This window comes from Paramormyrops kingsleyae, chromosome 7 (assembly GCF_048594095.1).
Source record: "Paramormyrops kingsleyae isolate MSU_618 chromosome 7, PKINGS_0.4, whole genome shotgun sequence".
Taxonomy (NCBI): domain Eukaryota; kingdom Metazoa; phylum Chordata; class Actinopteri; order Osteoglossiformes; family Mormyridae; genus Paramormyrops; species Paramormyrops kingsleyae.
Window position 1 is genome coordinate 9,104,870 of NC_132803.1, and position 15,527 is coordinate 9,120,396.

Below are 15,527 nucleotides of genomic sequence, written 5' to 3' on the forward strand. Positions count from 1 at the left end.
GAGTCTGAGACTCACCCCCTAAAGCCATGTTTACTACGCGCTGTCTGGCCTATTGGTCGACGCGGCGCAGCACCACCTGCCGTCGAGGCTCGGGAACTGCAGGCCGGCTACGCGAAAATGGCAGCAGGGTCTACAGCTCACCCTGTACGCTGCGTTGTCTGCTATCCATAGCCGGGCAAGCAGAGAGCTACAGCGGGTTCCTCCTGGGTCCGTTTTCGGGCGCGGTTGAAGGGAACGGCCGCCTTCACCCTGCAGAGCCCCGCTTCAGCTCTGGCCCCGGCCCGGTTCACGCCCCTCCGTCTAATAACGACGCAGCCAGGCGAGCTCGTCGGCCAGTCAGCCGGAGGAGAGGCCAGACTGCCGGGCGGGCGACACAGGAGCACCGGGCAGCAATAAAAAGGTAAACACAGAAGCCCGCTGGACGTTTTCATCGCTTAATTTTTATTTTAGCATTTTCTTTTTGCATAAGAGCGCCAGCTAAAGCTTCCTATACGGTGTAGACGGGCTTCTATACAGCGACCGGGTCAGTTATTTCTTTACCATAAACGACGAAGATGATTACAAAGAAAATGGAGTAAAGCTCATTTAGAGATTGGTATGATAAAAAACGGACAAACGTTTCTCTAAAAATTCAGTTTAACACATAAAATGTAAAAACCTGGCCTCGCTGTCACAGCTGGTTGCTTTCGTAGGTAGCTCACATATTATCTGGCTGGCACTTACTATATGGGGATAAAGTGTGTTTATATCAATTGGTTAGTGTACTATTTAGGTAGAAAGTTACTTCAACCGAGGTAAAATTGTGTGCGCACCTTGCAGGTGGCGCGATAGCCAGGAGCTGGGCTGTATTTGCAGGATCTTTGCTCGGTTCCGGTTCGACCGGCGGTGTCGGCCCGTGTGTCCGCGTGACCTTCTGCAGGTCCACGTTACGGGCCAGCGACTCGCACGTTTCATTTCACGGAGGTATAGCGCAGCTCAGCCTAAACCTTGGTGGCGGTGCATTGTTGACAACATCACATATGCCTCATTATAAATAAACATTTTATATATATATTAATATAAATCAAATAAGAAGGTTCCTTATATGCCCATTGCATGAATTATCATGGAAAAGTCTTCCGTGTGCTTATGAATATTCAGAAAGTTGACTTATAAATAACTTTAACTTATTGTTTACGAAAGTCCACGATGGCTTATGCGAAATAAGCTTAGCCTTATGGGTTAGTGTCTGCTCCGGTCCTCACTGACGTCGCGTTTTTTGTTAATGTCCTCAAGCAACTGTACGACGCAGACGGACAGGCTTCTCATTCATTATAATAGAAGCCGGGCCTTTCAGTGTTTCTGTTTTATTCCCGGTGAGGTATTTGTTTAACGTTGAGAATTTCACATGGAAATATCATGTAATTGGTAGTGAATATTACTGGAATTAAAAGGACACAATAGATGCTTTAAAAGATGTGGGGAACTGATTTTATTTCCTCCCCTAGGGGAGAGATGACCGCATTGGCCACGTGGCTGAACTTAAGTTCTGTTTGTCATCTTTTGACTTTTCGCCATATGGGGGTTTTATTGAAGGTGTAAAACCGATTTGATTTTTGTTTCACTGCGAATGGGGATGTGTGGCGCTTGCGTTGGGGTGTGGCACCAGTGGGTGGTGAGTTCCTGTCCCAGTTATGACGATGCTCTGTGGGCCACAGGTGCATCAGCTGTTCTTCGAAGTGAATAAAGTAACTGACCGTGCAGAGCAGCACAGACACAGCGTTAATGAGTTAAGTGCTTTTTCCCCTGGTGATCTGAGCTGTGAATTGGGGTGATGACGGGTCAGGATTCGCAGCTGATCCTGGGCGGGATGTAGTTTTAGCACTGGGGCGGGGTGCTGTATCATCAGCCATTGGAGAGGGGGGGGGGTCCTGCGGGATAAGCAGTAATGTATAGTACCAGTAAGACTCCCGTTGTCTTGTATGTCCTGCTGGACCATAACATGATGAACGCAGGCTGATTTTACTGAAACAGATTTCCGGGCTGTAAAATCCATACCAAGGCAAGACACTCTGCTCTTGTGTGCCGTTTTCAAATTGTTGCCAAATTGCACACTGGTACCTTGTGTCAGGTGCAGCTTTAAAACATATTCCAGTCTTATTTTAGTTCCTTATGACTTACGGGCCAGCGACTGTAGGGGGCAAATTATGTTTGTTGTAAAGGTGAGTCGCTTAAAGCCAAAATTTTAGGACAAGCTCTAATAGAGTTATTAATTGGAAATATAAATTTATTAATGTTCGTGCACTCAGTTGCCTGCTGTAATAGTCCTCTAGTAGCATAAACTGAACTTTGCATGCTTGCTTTGGTGGGGGGGGGGCATGGAAAATGTATGTTTGTTGTAGCCTTTTATTTTTTTTCTCCAGGAGGCTTTAATGTTGTCTGTTGCTGTGAGGCCTTCACTGCTGAATCCTCAGGCTACCTCTTCTGTGATCTCTGGTGAGCGTCGTGCCCATGTCGTGCCCATGTCGTGCCCATGTCGTGCCCATGTCGTGCCCTTTCTGTAATGTTCCCGTGGTGCCGTGCTTAAATCTGGTGACGGGGCTGGAGGGCGAAGATGCTGCAACGCCGTGAATCAGAAAGCTTTAGGTCCGGCTGTAGTGGGGAGTTCACTGACGTGCCAATGTGTGCCGCGATGCCTTTCAGAATGCACCTGCGGTCCAGCGACGAGGAGAGCCTCTTTCGGGACAGTGACCTGTACTCTATCGCTGGGGCCATGGTAAGCTACTAGCTAAGTACTGATGCCAAGCATGACACGAATGACTGCTTCAGGGTTTGCTCATTTCTCTTGACAGTACAGTGCCCATGCTGCTTATTGTATGTGTCAAGGTATGTAGTTGCGTCTGAGGTTGAATACTTTGTGGTAGGTTTGTAAATGGAGTGGGCTGGAATGTGATTGCCAGAAGGTCGTGTTTTTCCAGAAACCGGCAGGGCATCAGCAAGCTGTCTGAGTAGTTCTTCTTTGTTCCCGTAGAAGGAGGAGTCTCTGAGTGTGACGGCCCTCCAGGCCAATGAGTGCCTCCCTAAGAAGCCCCCTGTTCTTGAAGGCAGCGCCCTACAGGTGGGGAAGCAGCAGGGGATTCTGGGATCATGGTTAATCTCTGCATCTGTCCTCCTCCCCATCGCAGAGACGATGTCACAGTGATTTAATGTCCCCTACCCCCGTTCCCATAGTTCCCTTTTTCCGAGCTTCATGGAGAAGCAACGGTGTACGTAGGGCGGACAGAGGACGCCATCATCGCCCTTTCCACCTACCGGCTCCACATCCAGTTTAGGGAGTCCACGGTCAACGTGAGTCACAGCCTGTTTTTTTTATCACATCTGCTGTTTCCGGAATCCAGACGTCGTTGCACCTGAACTATCTCGTTCTACAGGTTGTACTGCAACCTGTAACCATAAATGATTCCATTGTAGATCTTGGAATTCGCTTGCGTTGAGCAGCAGGTCAAAGTGGTAATAATTAGCCAATAGATGCAATTGTAGATTTTAACCCCCCCCCCAATTTCCTGCCGGTTACCTGAGTTTCCGAGTGTCCTTCATTATCTGCTCTGTTCATCTTGTGGTTGTCTTGCTGGCGATAAATGTGTATATTTGGAAATTCGTATCTCCTGTATCACTGCGGTTAATTTGGTTTGTAAACTGGCATAGCTAACAGGTCTTTTCCTTTTGTGTTTGACTGAGTGCCCCCTCTGGGCAGGTTGACAATTGAGTTGTCCTTGTTTGGCTTGAAAACGTTTCTGAGCCGGGTTAGCCTGTGCTTCAGCCAATGGCCAAGCTCGGTCCCTGCTGGGCTTAGCAGAACTTTGGCGAGAGCAGTGAGGGCGCTCTCTAGCTCTCCTGGTTTGTTGAAAAGCAATTTGTTTTTTTTTTTCCAGGACCCCTGTGAAAAGTAGTCTGTTCATAAATAGGATGCCAAAGTGTTGTAAGATTTAAAAATCTGTGTGTGTGTGAGAGAGAGAGAAAGAGAGAGAGTGCCATTTTATTTTGATCAAATGTATGGTTTTAAGTTTTCTCTGAGTTCTCTGATTATCCCCGGTCAAAATGGTGTGTCTGCGTAGAGTGTGCTCTGGGATTGTCACGATGGAGATGTTAGAGATGTACTTTAAACTTATTTTCCATCAGCGCTGACTCGGCACAGGCCTGTCAGGAACCCGGCAGTGTTCCAGTGTAGCTTTTAGTTCTGGTCCTGCTGGTTCCTGGGGTCCTCTCAGCCCTCCCTCTGCTCCCCGCAGGTACCGCTGCGGATGATCGAACACGTGGAGTGCCGGGACGTGTTCCAACTCCATGTGACCTGCAAAGACGGCAAGGTCATCAGGTAGGGTCCCTCTGCGGTGATCTCCATGGTGAGCTCACTAAAAGCAGTGTGGCTAGCATGCAAATTTTGCCATTGCTAGCATGCTAATAGCGCAGCATCTAACATGTCAATGCATCAGAAATACTCTGACATGCTGTGCTTCTTGCATCAAAGCATAATGTATCTTCTTGCTCTTTGTGCTACTCGATTATCTCTGCCGGAAGGTGCCGTGTTAGTCTGTCATCCAGTGGTTGCTCAGTATTTGGCTTTTGACCCCTAAGGTGCCAGTTCTCCACCTTCGATCAGTGTCAGGAGTGGCTGAAGAGGCTGGTGAGCGCCGTTCGTCCACCTTCGCGGCTGGAGGAGCTCTTCTGCTTTGCCTTCCATAGCTGGTGCCTGGATGTGCAGGCGGGGGAGAAGGGGCAGCGGGGGGAGCTCTGCGGGCCAGGTATTTGGAGTAGGATCCGGTATTCAGTTTCCATACTTCTCAGGCTTCAAGTCATCACTCACACTTGCGGTTACAAATACCCGATTCACTGATAATGTCACTTACTCAGATCTAATTCTCACAACGTCATTGGTTCCCAGCATTAGCCAATCAGATACAAGCACGTAGATTAACTGTGGGATTGTCGTCAGCTTCGGGGTTTCTTACAGATCTAATTACCATGTGAGAGAAAGGAAATGTGTAGTGTCTCTATTATCTGAAGATCCTCAATCCTCAGCGCATCACACAGAAACATCCACAGCTGAGTCACTCGCTGCTTCCTCCCATAACTTTACCGCTGGAATTCGACACACCCAGCACCACGCTGTGCTGCGACGCCTCGGAGCAGCATCCCCATCCCTCCCGACCCACCGGCCGGTTCTGTAACTTCTCTCATGACAGGATCCCACGTGCACCCGCGGTTCCGCAACGAGGTGGAGCGGATGGGCTTCAACACCGAGAGGGCCTGGAGGGTGACTGAAATCAACCGCAAATACAGGTGATGCTGCATCCCGTCAGAAAGATGCCTCGAGCACACACACATATCACATGCTTTCAGAAATGCATTGCTGTACTGTATGTGCGTTCCAGGCTATATTTACACAGAGTCTGCATAAGACTGAACGTGTTTAGTATTGACAGTAAGATTTTTAATGATCTCCCTCTATAAACGTGTGGGTAATTGTATATTTGTGTGAAACCACTAGATGAGCAGCAATAAGCCACAAGTAAGAGCACTATGTGGTACAGTCCATGTTTGTTTGTGGGGTTTGGGAGGCACTGGCATGTCTGTCTGTCTCTGTCTGTCTGTCTTTGTCTCTCTGTCTGTCTGACTGACTGACTGTCAGTGCATGCATGCTGTGATTAGGGTTTTGCCCTTACAAATTAATGAACAGTCCCTACTGTACATGTATATGAATACAAAAGTGTATGTGTGTGTCTCTCCCTTGTCTCTCCTCCTCAGGCTGTGTTCCAGTTACCCACAGCTGCTGATTGTCCCTGCCTGGATCACTGACAACGAGCTGGAGAGTGTGGCTGCCTTCCGATCGTGGAAGAGGTTTCCCGCTGTGGTGTACAGGTGAGAGAATAGCTGTCGTGGCTAAATTAGACAGCAGAGGTACCACATATTTAGAAGCTGGTATATGGCATTTAATTAGAGGGCTTTACAGTGTCTGGGGAGAAATAAGAATCACGCACCAAAACGCCGCCGTTTTTCTTTAGTCTTAGTTGTACTTGCCAAAGATTTTTTGTGGAGTGCTGGCTGGGTGTTGGCAGCACGTTCAGTTTAATGAGAAACCTGCCTCTGATTGGCCTTCTGTGGCTGTGTGGCCCAACCAAGGCAGAGTTGAGAGTTCTGCCTTTTGTCCAGACAAGGGGGAAGACCAGCTTATTAAGGGCTTCTCATTGTCAGTAATGAACATTCGATGCACTGTGACATTGTGCAGAATTAGGGGTGCGGGGGGATGAATGTGTATTTATTATGCGGCCCCCCGCCAGGAAGCATGGCTGGTAATTTAAGTGCACTGCAGGATGCGAGCCGCTGTGCTGGTGAACACCTAATCAGCCAGGTCCACTGCGGAGTCCCACTGGAGCTCTTCGTGCAGTATCTTGTCAGGAACGTGTGACTGCACTTGGGGGGATCAGCAAGACTGACCTGCTTTTGAACCTGAATGACACTTAATGAGCATAGCTGCCACCCCCCACCCCCCCTTTTTCCAGGCACCGGAGCACGGGTGCTGTGATAGCGCGGTGTGGTCAGCCTGAGGTCAGCTGGTGGGGTTGGCGCAACGCGGATGATGAGCGGCTGGCTCAGAGCATCGCCGAGGCCTGCTGCCTGGACCGCAGCTCCCAGGAGAGCTTGGTGAACGGGTCCTGCCCAACGAAGCTCAGCCACACTGACCGGGGTCAGTTGGGCCCCACCATCACTCGTGCGTGCGTGTGTGTGTGTGTGTGTGTGTGTGTGAGACAGAGAGACACATTCATAACTTCAGCGCTCCTTATGTCTCTTGACTAACATGGCATTATGACAGCTACCCCATGTTACTGCTGTGACGTCGTGAAATATCTTCCAAATTCAGTCACAGTGAGCCATTTGATACTGAGATACAGCCTTAGGCTAATGACAGAGTCCACATGGAGGGAACAAGTAACCTGCAAGGCATTGTGGGAAAGCGCTCAGGTGGGTTCAGTCCTGATAACCTGTTTCTGTCCTCGTTCCTGCCTCAGACTCTCCCGTGACCCCCTCCTCAGATTCGGAGGCTCCCGTCCTCCAGGCGCCGAAGCTGCTGATAATGGATGCTCGGTCCTACGCGGCCGCCGTGGCGAACCGGGCCAAGGGGGGCGGCTGCGAGTGCCCCGGTGAGCTGGGGGGGGGGGGCGAGCTTGGGGACGGCTTGGGTGGCCTAGCACCTTCCTGATTGGTACCTTCACGGTGTGTGTTTGCATGCCCTGCTGCTGTCCTGCAGAGTACTACCCCAGCTGTGAGGTCCTCTTCATGGGCATGGCCAACATCCACGCCATCCGCCGCAGCTTCGCGTCCCTCCGCCTCCTGTGCACACAGACGCCTGACCCGGCCAAGTGAGCGTTCCCTGTATTATTAGGACCCCCTGCCGTTAGACTGTGGTAAACAGCCCTTGTTATTTGATGTGCTGCTGTAGGTAATTGCTGTGAGAGGTGTGGGTGTCACTGAGTCCCATTTAGTGAGCTGTCCTGAGGGAGGGGTCCCTGACATTCGCTTCTTCCACAGCTGGCTGTCTGCCCTGGAGGGGACCAAGTGGCTGCAGCATCTGTCGGTCCTGCTGAAGGCGGCCCTGTTGGTGGTGAACGCCGTGCACCGGGACCAGCGGCCTGTCATGGTGCACTGCTCCGACGGCTGGGACCGCACCCCGCAGATTGTGGCGCTGTCCAAGATGCTGCTGGACCCATACTACCGCACCATCGAGGTGAGTCCGAGGGCTGGTGTGCGGGTCTGGCCAGCCCCAGCCACCTGGCTTGGTCGGGGGGTTAATTCGGGCTGCTTTTCCTGCCTACTGCCTGGTGCCGAGAGCAGGGCTTCCAGGTCCTGGTGGAGACAGAGTGGCTGGACTTTGGGCACAAATTTGCCGACCGCTGCGGCCACGGGGTGAACTCGGAGGACCCAAATGAGCGCTGCCCCGTCTTCCTCCAGTGGCTGGACTGCGTACACCAGTTGCAGAGGCAGTTCCCCTGCTCCTTCCAGTTCAACGAGGCCTTCTTGGTGAGCTCCGCCCCTCTCATTACGTCCTAATTACTGATCCAGTAAGTGGTATGGCTGTTATCCTGTTTATAAGCAGCATTATAGCAGCGTGAGTCATTATGGCACCTGGCATTGAAATGAAGCAACTACGCCTCATGTCGCAGGACCTGAGGTGTTACTCATGTGGTGGGTGTGTCTTGTGTGCCTGAAGGGGCGTGTCCATGTGACTGTGGGTGTGGCTCGTGTGCCTGAAGGGGTGTGTCCATGTGACTGTGGGTGTGGCTTGTATGCCTGAAGGGTGTGTCCATGTGACTGGGTGTGGCTCGTGTGCCTGAAGGGGCGTGTCCATGTGACTGTGGGTATGGCTTGTGTGCCTGAAGGGGTGTGTCCATGTGACTGTGGGTGTGTCTTGTGTGCCTGAAGGGGCGTGTCCATGTGACTGTGGGTGTGGCTCGTGGCAGGTGAAGCTGGCTCAGCACACCTATTCCTGCTTGTTCGGGACCTTCCTGTGCAACAGCTGCCATGAGAGGGAGGAGCACCGTATCCAGGAGAGGACCTGCTCCGTCTGGTCGCTGCTGCGGCCCACGAACCCCGCCTTCCTCAACATCCTCTACTCTACTTACTCTGAGATGGTACCCTGACGCCACCTGTTGGTCAATGTGTGTAGTGCATATACTTCCCAGGAAGCCCACTGCACAGGGCATGACTACACACCGCTAAGAATGCCCCTCCCCCGTCACAGGGAATGGGGGGCCATGGCTACACCCCACTGAGAATGCAGCTCTGTCGCAGGGCACTTGTACACTATGGACACTTTAGAGACACCGTTTAGTCTAACTGCATGTCTTAGGAATCCTGGGGGAAATCTCCATGCACCCACGTGCATCTGCAGGAAGAACATGCAAACAGTGAACAAGGGTGGGATTTGAACCCCAAACCCTAGAGGCGTGAGGCACCATGCTTTGTCCTGACTGGTAAAATGTTCAGCTGTAATATGAGCGGCTTGCTTTGGGCAGAATTGTTGGCCTCACAGCCATATATAGATGGATTTACACCCAGGTGACGGTGAGATGAGCTCATCGCTCCGGCAGCGGCTCATGTGGGCCTTTTAAGATAAGAGCTCCTGGTCTGGCTCTGCAGGGATTCGCTGCGCTGTCTGATGGCTCAGCTCGCTGATTACCCGCCGGATCTCCTGTCCTCCAGGTGCTCCTCCCCGTCTTCCACGTGCGGAGTCTCCTGCTGTGGAACGCCCTCTACCTGCCCATCTCCTCCCCGCGGGCGCCCTTCGACGATGCCTGCACCCCCAGCCCAGAGGATGGGCACCTGGGCAGGTCAAGTTCACGGGACACACCCTTACTGACACGGGACACACCCTTACTGACACGGGACACACCCTTACTGACACGGGACACACCCTTACTGACACGGGACACACCCTTACTGACACGGGACACATGCTTACTTTTCAGTCTGCCTGGATACTGTGTGATTTTTTAAATATTAAGTCGTTTCTCATTGTCTTTCATGTGAGGAATTTCTTTTTTAGGATACATTTTTAATTCTAATTAATTTTAAGCTCCCCTGTTTTTGTCCTCTTGCTGCAGGCTTCCAAAGATGAGGTCCTTCGATGACCTGGCCATTACCTGCGAGGTGGGAGGGGCCTCGGTCCCAACTCGGCGGTCCAGTGATCCCAGCCTGAAGGAGAGGCAGGAGCACCGTCGCTCATTGGACATCAGTGTAGGGGTGGGGCCTGAAGGAGGAGGGGCTCCAGCTCGGGAAGGCACTGTCACTCACACCTCTGGGGTGGAGCTAAGGACATGCCCCTCTGAAATTGAGGACGATAGATTGGCAGGCGAACTGTCCAATGGAGAGGAGCCTAAGGATGCCGACACTAGCAAGAGGGCGGAGCTGAGTGTAGAGAAGACCAATGGTGAGACAGAGCTGTTAATGGAAGTAGGAGTGGCTCAAGAACAGATGGAGCACTTCCTCCAGGAAGCATCAGAGGATGACGACGATAGTGTGCGGACCCCATGGAGGGATGCTAACATGGGCGATAAGGATGGGGTCCTAGCCCCCATTTCAGGGATGTCCGCTGACCTGCCTGCAGAGGAAGTGGAGGAACCTGGAGACCAGTTTTCAGAGGACTCAACATCCCAGCCAACATTAGAGGGTCATCATGGGTCGAGCACAAACCTCTTGGTGGACCCGCCTGCATTGGAGGCTGTGAAGGATCAATCTGTGGCATCCCTGTCACATGACTCTGAGGTCCCAGATTCAGATCTTCATCCAATCACCTTATACCCTCCTGCTGTGGAACAGTCTGGAGATGGAGACTCAATCTCGTTGGTTTCCGAGGAGATGGCACCCCCTGACAGCCCTGCTTCCGTGGCCCCCAGTACCGCCAGCTCCCTGGGCCCTGACAGCGAGGCTTCTCAGCCCCCGTACTCCAAGGCCGGTGACGAGGGCCCTCCGAAGGCCCCCTCTGCCGCACGCTGCGCACACCCGGGCATGCAGGTACCACCCGGCAACACACCCTTGCAGCAGATGGAGGAGGGACACCGGCAGGAAGTAGAGACACTGAGGAGACAGGTGGGCCGCCCGGGGGGGGGGGGGGGCGCGGGGGCTGGTGCCAGCAGGGCATAAAGTCCCAGAAGCAGCCCAAGAATCAGCTCTGTGACACGACACAACCTGAATCCCCTTCATTCCCCTCCATGTATTTGCTGCCCCCTTTTGGTTGTGCCTGTCTTAGCTCATACAGTATTTATCTTGGGCTCTACCACCATATCTAGATGAGTCATGTATTCTGCTAGTGATGCTCAGTATGCTGAAGGAGCTTTTAGGATATCCTGACCCCTTGTTTAACTCTGGACGTGTCTCTCCGCCCTGCCAGATGCCCGCCCCCGATGCTGACTGCCACTTCCAGCCCGGCTGCCGGTCCCGCTGCAGCGCGGAGCTGCTTTCTGAGGCCAGCTGGGAGGGGGCCAATTCCCAGGATGCGGAGGTGGGTCATCAGTGCTGCCAAGAGGGGGCATCTGTGGGCTAGCTCAGTCCCTTACCGTGAGCACAGTCCCACCTCCCCTACAGGCGACCTCCTGGTACCCGGAGCCCTCGGCAGACCCCTGCTATGGGTGTGAGAGCCGGTTCTGGCTAACTGGCAGGAAGCACCACTGCAGGTTCGTGCCCCTCTTCCCGCACACATACACACACATAGGGCTCCCATGTAGTGATGGGCAAATGAAGCTTCATGAACCATTTGCTGTATTTTTTTGACCCCACTAGATGGTGCTCTTGGCTTGCTTTGGGGCATGCTTTGAGCCCTTTTTTGAACAGAGAGCACCATCTAGTGGAGTCAAAAAATATATCAAATGGTTCACAAGTATCGTTTTGCCCATCACTACTCCCATGTCGGGTCCTGAGGCTGACCACCTCATCCTGGGCAGTCATGGCTAGAGTCAGTGGCTGATGTGGCTGGGGACCAGGTTGGAACGGGTTCACATGTTGCTCTGCTCACTCACCCCGATGCTGAGCACTGATCTGAAGTCAGTGATACTGCCTTTTCACCTGGATGTTTGTATAGCCTGGTGTTAGAGGGTATTGTTTTGATCTGTTGGGGAATAAGCATTCTGTGCTTTTTTTGACTGAAGGGGGCGCTGATTCTTCTCTCTTCCTCTCAGGGCTGGACGGCCTGTTGAAGAAGCCTGGTGAGAGCCCCCTGAGGGTGGCACTGTGGCCATTTTATTACCTCCATGTCAATGATCCTCCGATTCTGTGTGCTGCACTCACTGCTTTCATTACAGATACGCTGTATCTCCTGTTGTTATACCATTCTTGTCTTTCACCAAAATCCATAAAACGCAAATAACCAATGATATTTTTGCTGTTCATCCCACTCTTAGATTGACTCTGGCTAGTGATAGGCAGATGAAGCTTCATGAACCATTTGATGTATTTTTTGACACCACTAGATGGTGCTCTTGGCTTGCTTTGGGGCATGCTTTGAGCCCTTTTTTGAACAGACAGCACCATCTAGTGGAGTCAAAAAATACATCAAATGGTTCATAAGTATCATTTTGCCCATCACCAACTCTGGTTCCTCCTTTAATTGCTCTCTGTCACCCCCTGCAGGAACTGTGGGAATGTGTTCTGTGCCAGCTGTTGCGCCCACAAGGTGGCAGTCCAGAGCCAGCACCTGGTGGAGCCCAGCCGTGTGTGCGGGGCATGCTATGGTAGCCTGCGCCTTTCCGCCGTCCCCGCGGTGGACCTGGAGCTCGAGAAGCCCATAGCAGCCAGCTCCAACTAGGCCATATAACGCCCTACCTTGCGCCCAAGATGGACCATGTGACCGGCACGCTGTGATCGATTGGAGGATCCCAGGGACACGGACAGGGCTTTGAGCAACCGTGTAGAAGCAAAAGGCCTGAAGACAGTCATGTGTCAGTGAGAAGATGTTTAAAGGACACTGTGCACTTTGGTATTTACTGTACCCCATATTCAGAACAGCGGGATGGGGGGGGGGGCAGAGCTGGGGTGGGGGTCCTGGCTGGCTGGCTGGCGCAGGTAAGGTTAAACCTTTTCCCGCTCAGTGCTAGATGGACTTATTTTTTTTTTGCGCGGCTCTCCCTGTCTCTCCGAGTTGCAACACGAGAGCAGCCCATTGACTGTCCTACCCATGATGCACCAGGCAGGGCGATGCCACCCTGAGGCAGCATTTGGTGTCATTCCCAGCAAAGAGGTGACATCCTCCACTTAAGATGGGCTGTTAGTGGATGGCCATCTTCTGTACTTTGTAAAAATTAGCAAATGAAATAATATATTTAATATTAACTTAATAAATCTTAAGTGTCTCAACCCAGGGATTGCTAAAATTGTTTCTATTTTGGCACATATTAATGTTGTTATAGTCTAGTTTAAAAAAATGGTCATACAGCAATGAGGTCAACTTAATTTACATATTCCTTGTTTACATATTTCTGTTTTTTTTGGGAACCACTAGGACTGTAGCTGCTTGGCCTGTTTGGTATCATGAGGGGTCTTGAGTCTGTGGACACAAGACAGGGAAAGGCTCGGGATGGGGCGTCAGTCTGTGGACACGAGACAGGGAAAGGCTCGGGATGGGGCGTCAGTCTGTGGACACGAGACAGGGAAAGGCTCGGGATGGGGTGTCAGTCTGTGGACACGAGACAGGGAAAGGCTCGGGATGGGGTGTCAGTCTGTGGACACGAGACAGGGAAAGGCTCGGGATGGGGTGTCAGTCTGTGGACACGAGACAGGGAAAGGCTCGGGATGGGGTGTCAGTCTGTGGACACGAGACAGGGAAAGGCTCGGGATGGGGTGTCAGTCTGTGGACACGAGACAGGGAAAGGCTCGGGATGGGGTGTCAGTCTGTGGACACGAGACAGGGAAAGGCTCGGGATGGGGTGTCAGTCTGTGGACACGAGACAGGGAAAGGCTCGGGATGGGGTGTCAGTCTGTGGACACGAGACAGGGAAAGGCTCGGGATGGGGTGTCAGTCTGTGGACACGAGACAGGGAAAGGCTCGGGATGGGGTGTCAGTCTGTGGACACGAGACAGGGAAAGGCTCGGGATGGGGTGTCAGTCTGTGGACACGAGACAGGGAAAGGCTCGGGATGGGGTGTCAACCCATCGCAGGACACACTCAGGCAACAACGGTTCATTTTGGCATATTTTTGGCCTGTGAGGAGAGAAAGGAGGAAACCCCACAACAAACTCCACACACATGGAGCCATGGTCGCGACTCGAACCCGGTCCCAAGGCAACACTGCTGCCCTGATTTAGCAAACAAATTATAATATGTATTTTGTATGTCTGCAGTTGTTGGTATCCTGAGAGTATAAAATGGTACCTCTCTCCCTGATCCTTGGTTCATGTTCTTATCTACTTAAAGCCTTAGTTAAATTTTATATTCATAAGGGTTGCCCATCTTAGAAATTGTCACTGAAATCAGAATAATGCATTTCATACATATTGATGGACATTCATGCCACCGAAAAGTTTCTTTTTCAAAAGATAAAAGCCTCTAATAACTTAATTTGTAATATTTATTTCATCATATGTATCCCTCTGTTTGGCTTTTTTCTTAAAATGAAATAAACCTGGGGCCTGTATCATAAATCAGCGTTTTTTACTTAGCTGGATAACGTGTCGGATTTAAGGTACCCCAGATTAAACGGACTTTATCTTCGTCCACTTATATTTATCCCAGACTACCTTAAATCCGACAATTCGTGATACAAGCCCCAGGTAACATCCACCGCTAACCGTATGTTTTGATTTTAGCTCTGAACTCTGGGATTCTGTGCGACGTTACAACCAGGAAGGAATGTTGTAGGTCTGTTGAAATCTAGGCTCATACAATTTTTTTCTTTTGGGTAACAAAATACAACATGCATTATGATTTTAAATTTAACGCAAGACTATTATGCGATACATTTCCCCGCCCTAATATACATACTTGTTTCATGACTTTGTCTGAGCCTCTTTGTGCAGCTGCCTAGTTTGCCTATGGCTGGATCCAGCCCTTTCTATACATGTTGTAAACTACAGCACTTATAATTACCCTGCAAACAAAAATTGCTTTGTCTTCTGACGTGTAGACGTAGGTGTTGTGTCCTCCCATCTCGTAAATCTTTAATGACAATCCTGGATGTGTTAAAATACGAAATACGGGTAACTGTACTTCTCATTGTTGCATTTTAATTGTTCGCACTGAATGTACTGTGCAAATAACGGGATGGTTTGTTATTCCGCATAGCCGAGAGAGAAACGAGAGGTAATTAAAAACGATGTAAAATCAATGATCCGCTAATCAGCGCACTGGGTAAAACTTACGGAAGAGGGGGTTGGGGTGCGGACGATAAAACTTACTGATCTGGGAGGATCGGTCGACTAGATTTATTGATGCGGGGTCAAGGGTGGCGACGGAGATGTGCTTCTGGTTAGTGACGAAGCTGGACTAAGATGTCCCCACCACCTCCGTCGCGTGGCTGTTCACTCCGGCGCAGAGGGCGCGAGGCGCGAGTCACCATCCGAGACATGAACGTGAAACTGGCTTGTAAGTCGGTGCCTTGGCAGAAGTTGCCCTTAACAAGCTCGAATAACACCGGCAAAATATTTTAGCAAAATGTGTATGTAGCCATTGATATATGAGTTGTCACATTTAACAACTTGCTGTTCTAAAGTGTATTCTATGTAATCCAATTCCCCGTATTATAGACCTATTTCCATAGAGTCACCCAAGTAACACGCTGGGTATGCGAGAATTCGCGGCGGGCCGACAACGATCTGGCATCAGCACAGGATACTGGATATCATGAAAAGTATCGATTATTAAATCATTAGTGCAATGCAAAATAATTAATAAAAGACACCGGCGTATTTAATTCAGTGGGTTTAATGGTAGTGTACAATTTTTATATATATTTATACTTATAAAAATCTACTGGGATAGCCGATTCCTTTGTCAGCATTACTTGGAC

The 15,527-nt window shown here is 50.9% G+C and overlaps 1 protein-coding gene across 4 annotated transcripts; it reads left to right on the plus strand.

Annotated features, from left to right (window-relative positions):
• Window positions 1-11: 11 nt before the first annotated feature.
• Window positions 12-15,357, plus strand: LOC111842121 (phosphatidylinositol-3,5-bisphosphate 3-phosphatase MTMR3-like). 4 transcript variants are annotated; one of them, XM_023808426.2, is made up of 21 exons: window positions 261-400; window positions 2,403-2,475; window positions 2,683-2,755; window positions 3,011-3,097; window positions 3,211-3,327; window positions 4,269-4,351; window positions 4,612-4,778; window positions 5,220-5,316; window positions 5,782-5,895; window positions 6,537-6,721; window positions 7,044-7,175; window positions 7,283-7,394; window positions 7,564-7,759; window positions 7,867-8,052; window positions 8,493-8,663; window positions 9,235-9,362; window positions 9,636-10,620; window positions 10,922-11,032; window positions 11,116-11,204; window positions 11,706-11,732; window positions 12,157-15,357. In XM_023808426.2, exons 3-21 carry the CDS (start codon window positions 2,684-2,686, stop codon window positions 12,329-12,331), a joined length of 3,234 nt encoding a protein of 1,077 aa, XP_023664194.2. In that variant the 5' UTR covers window positions 261-400; window positions 2,403-2,475; window position 2,683; the 3' UTR covers window positions 12,332-15,357. The 4 variants fall into 4 exon arrangements, with proteins under 4 accessions (XP_023664191.2, XP_023664192.2, XP_023664193.2 ...); XM_023808423.2 differs by lacking the exon at window positions 2,403-2,475 and having other exon boundaries at window positions 12-400; XM_023808424.2 differs by lacking the exon at window positions 2,403-2,475 and having other exon boundaries at window positions 12-400; window positions 7,984-8,052.
• Window positions 15,358-15,527: the final 170 nt, after the last annotated feature.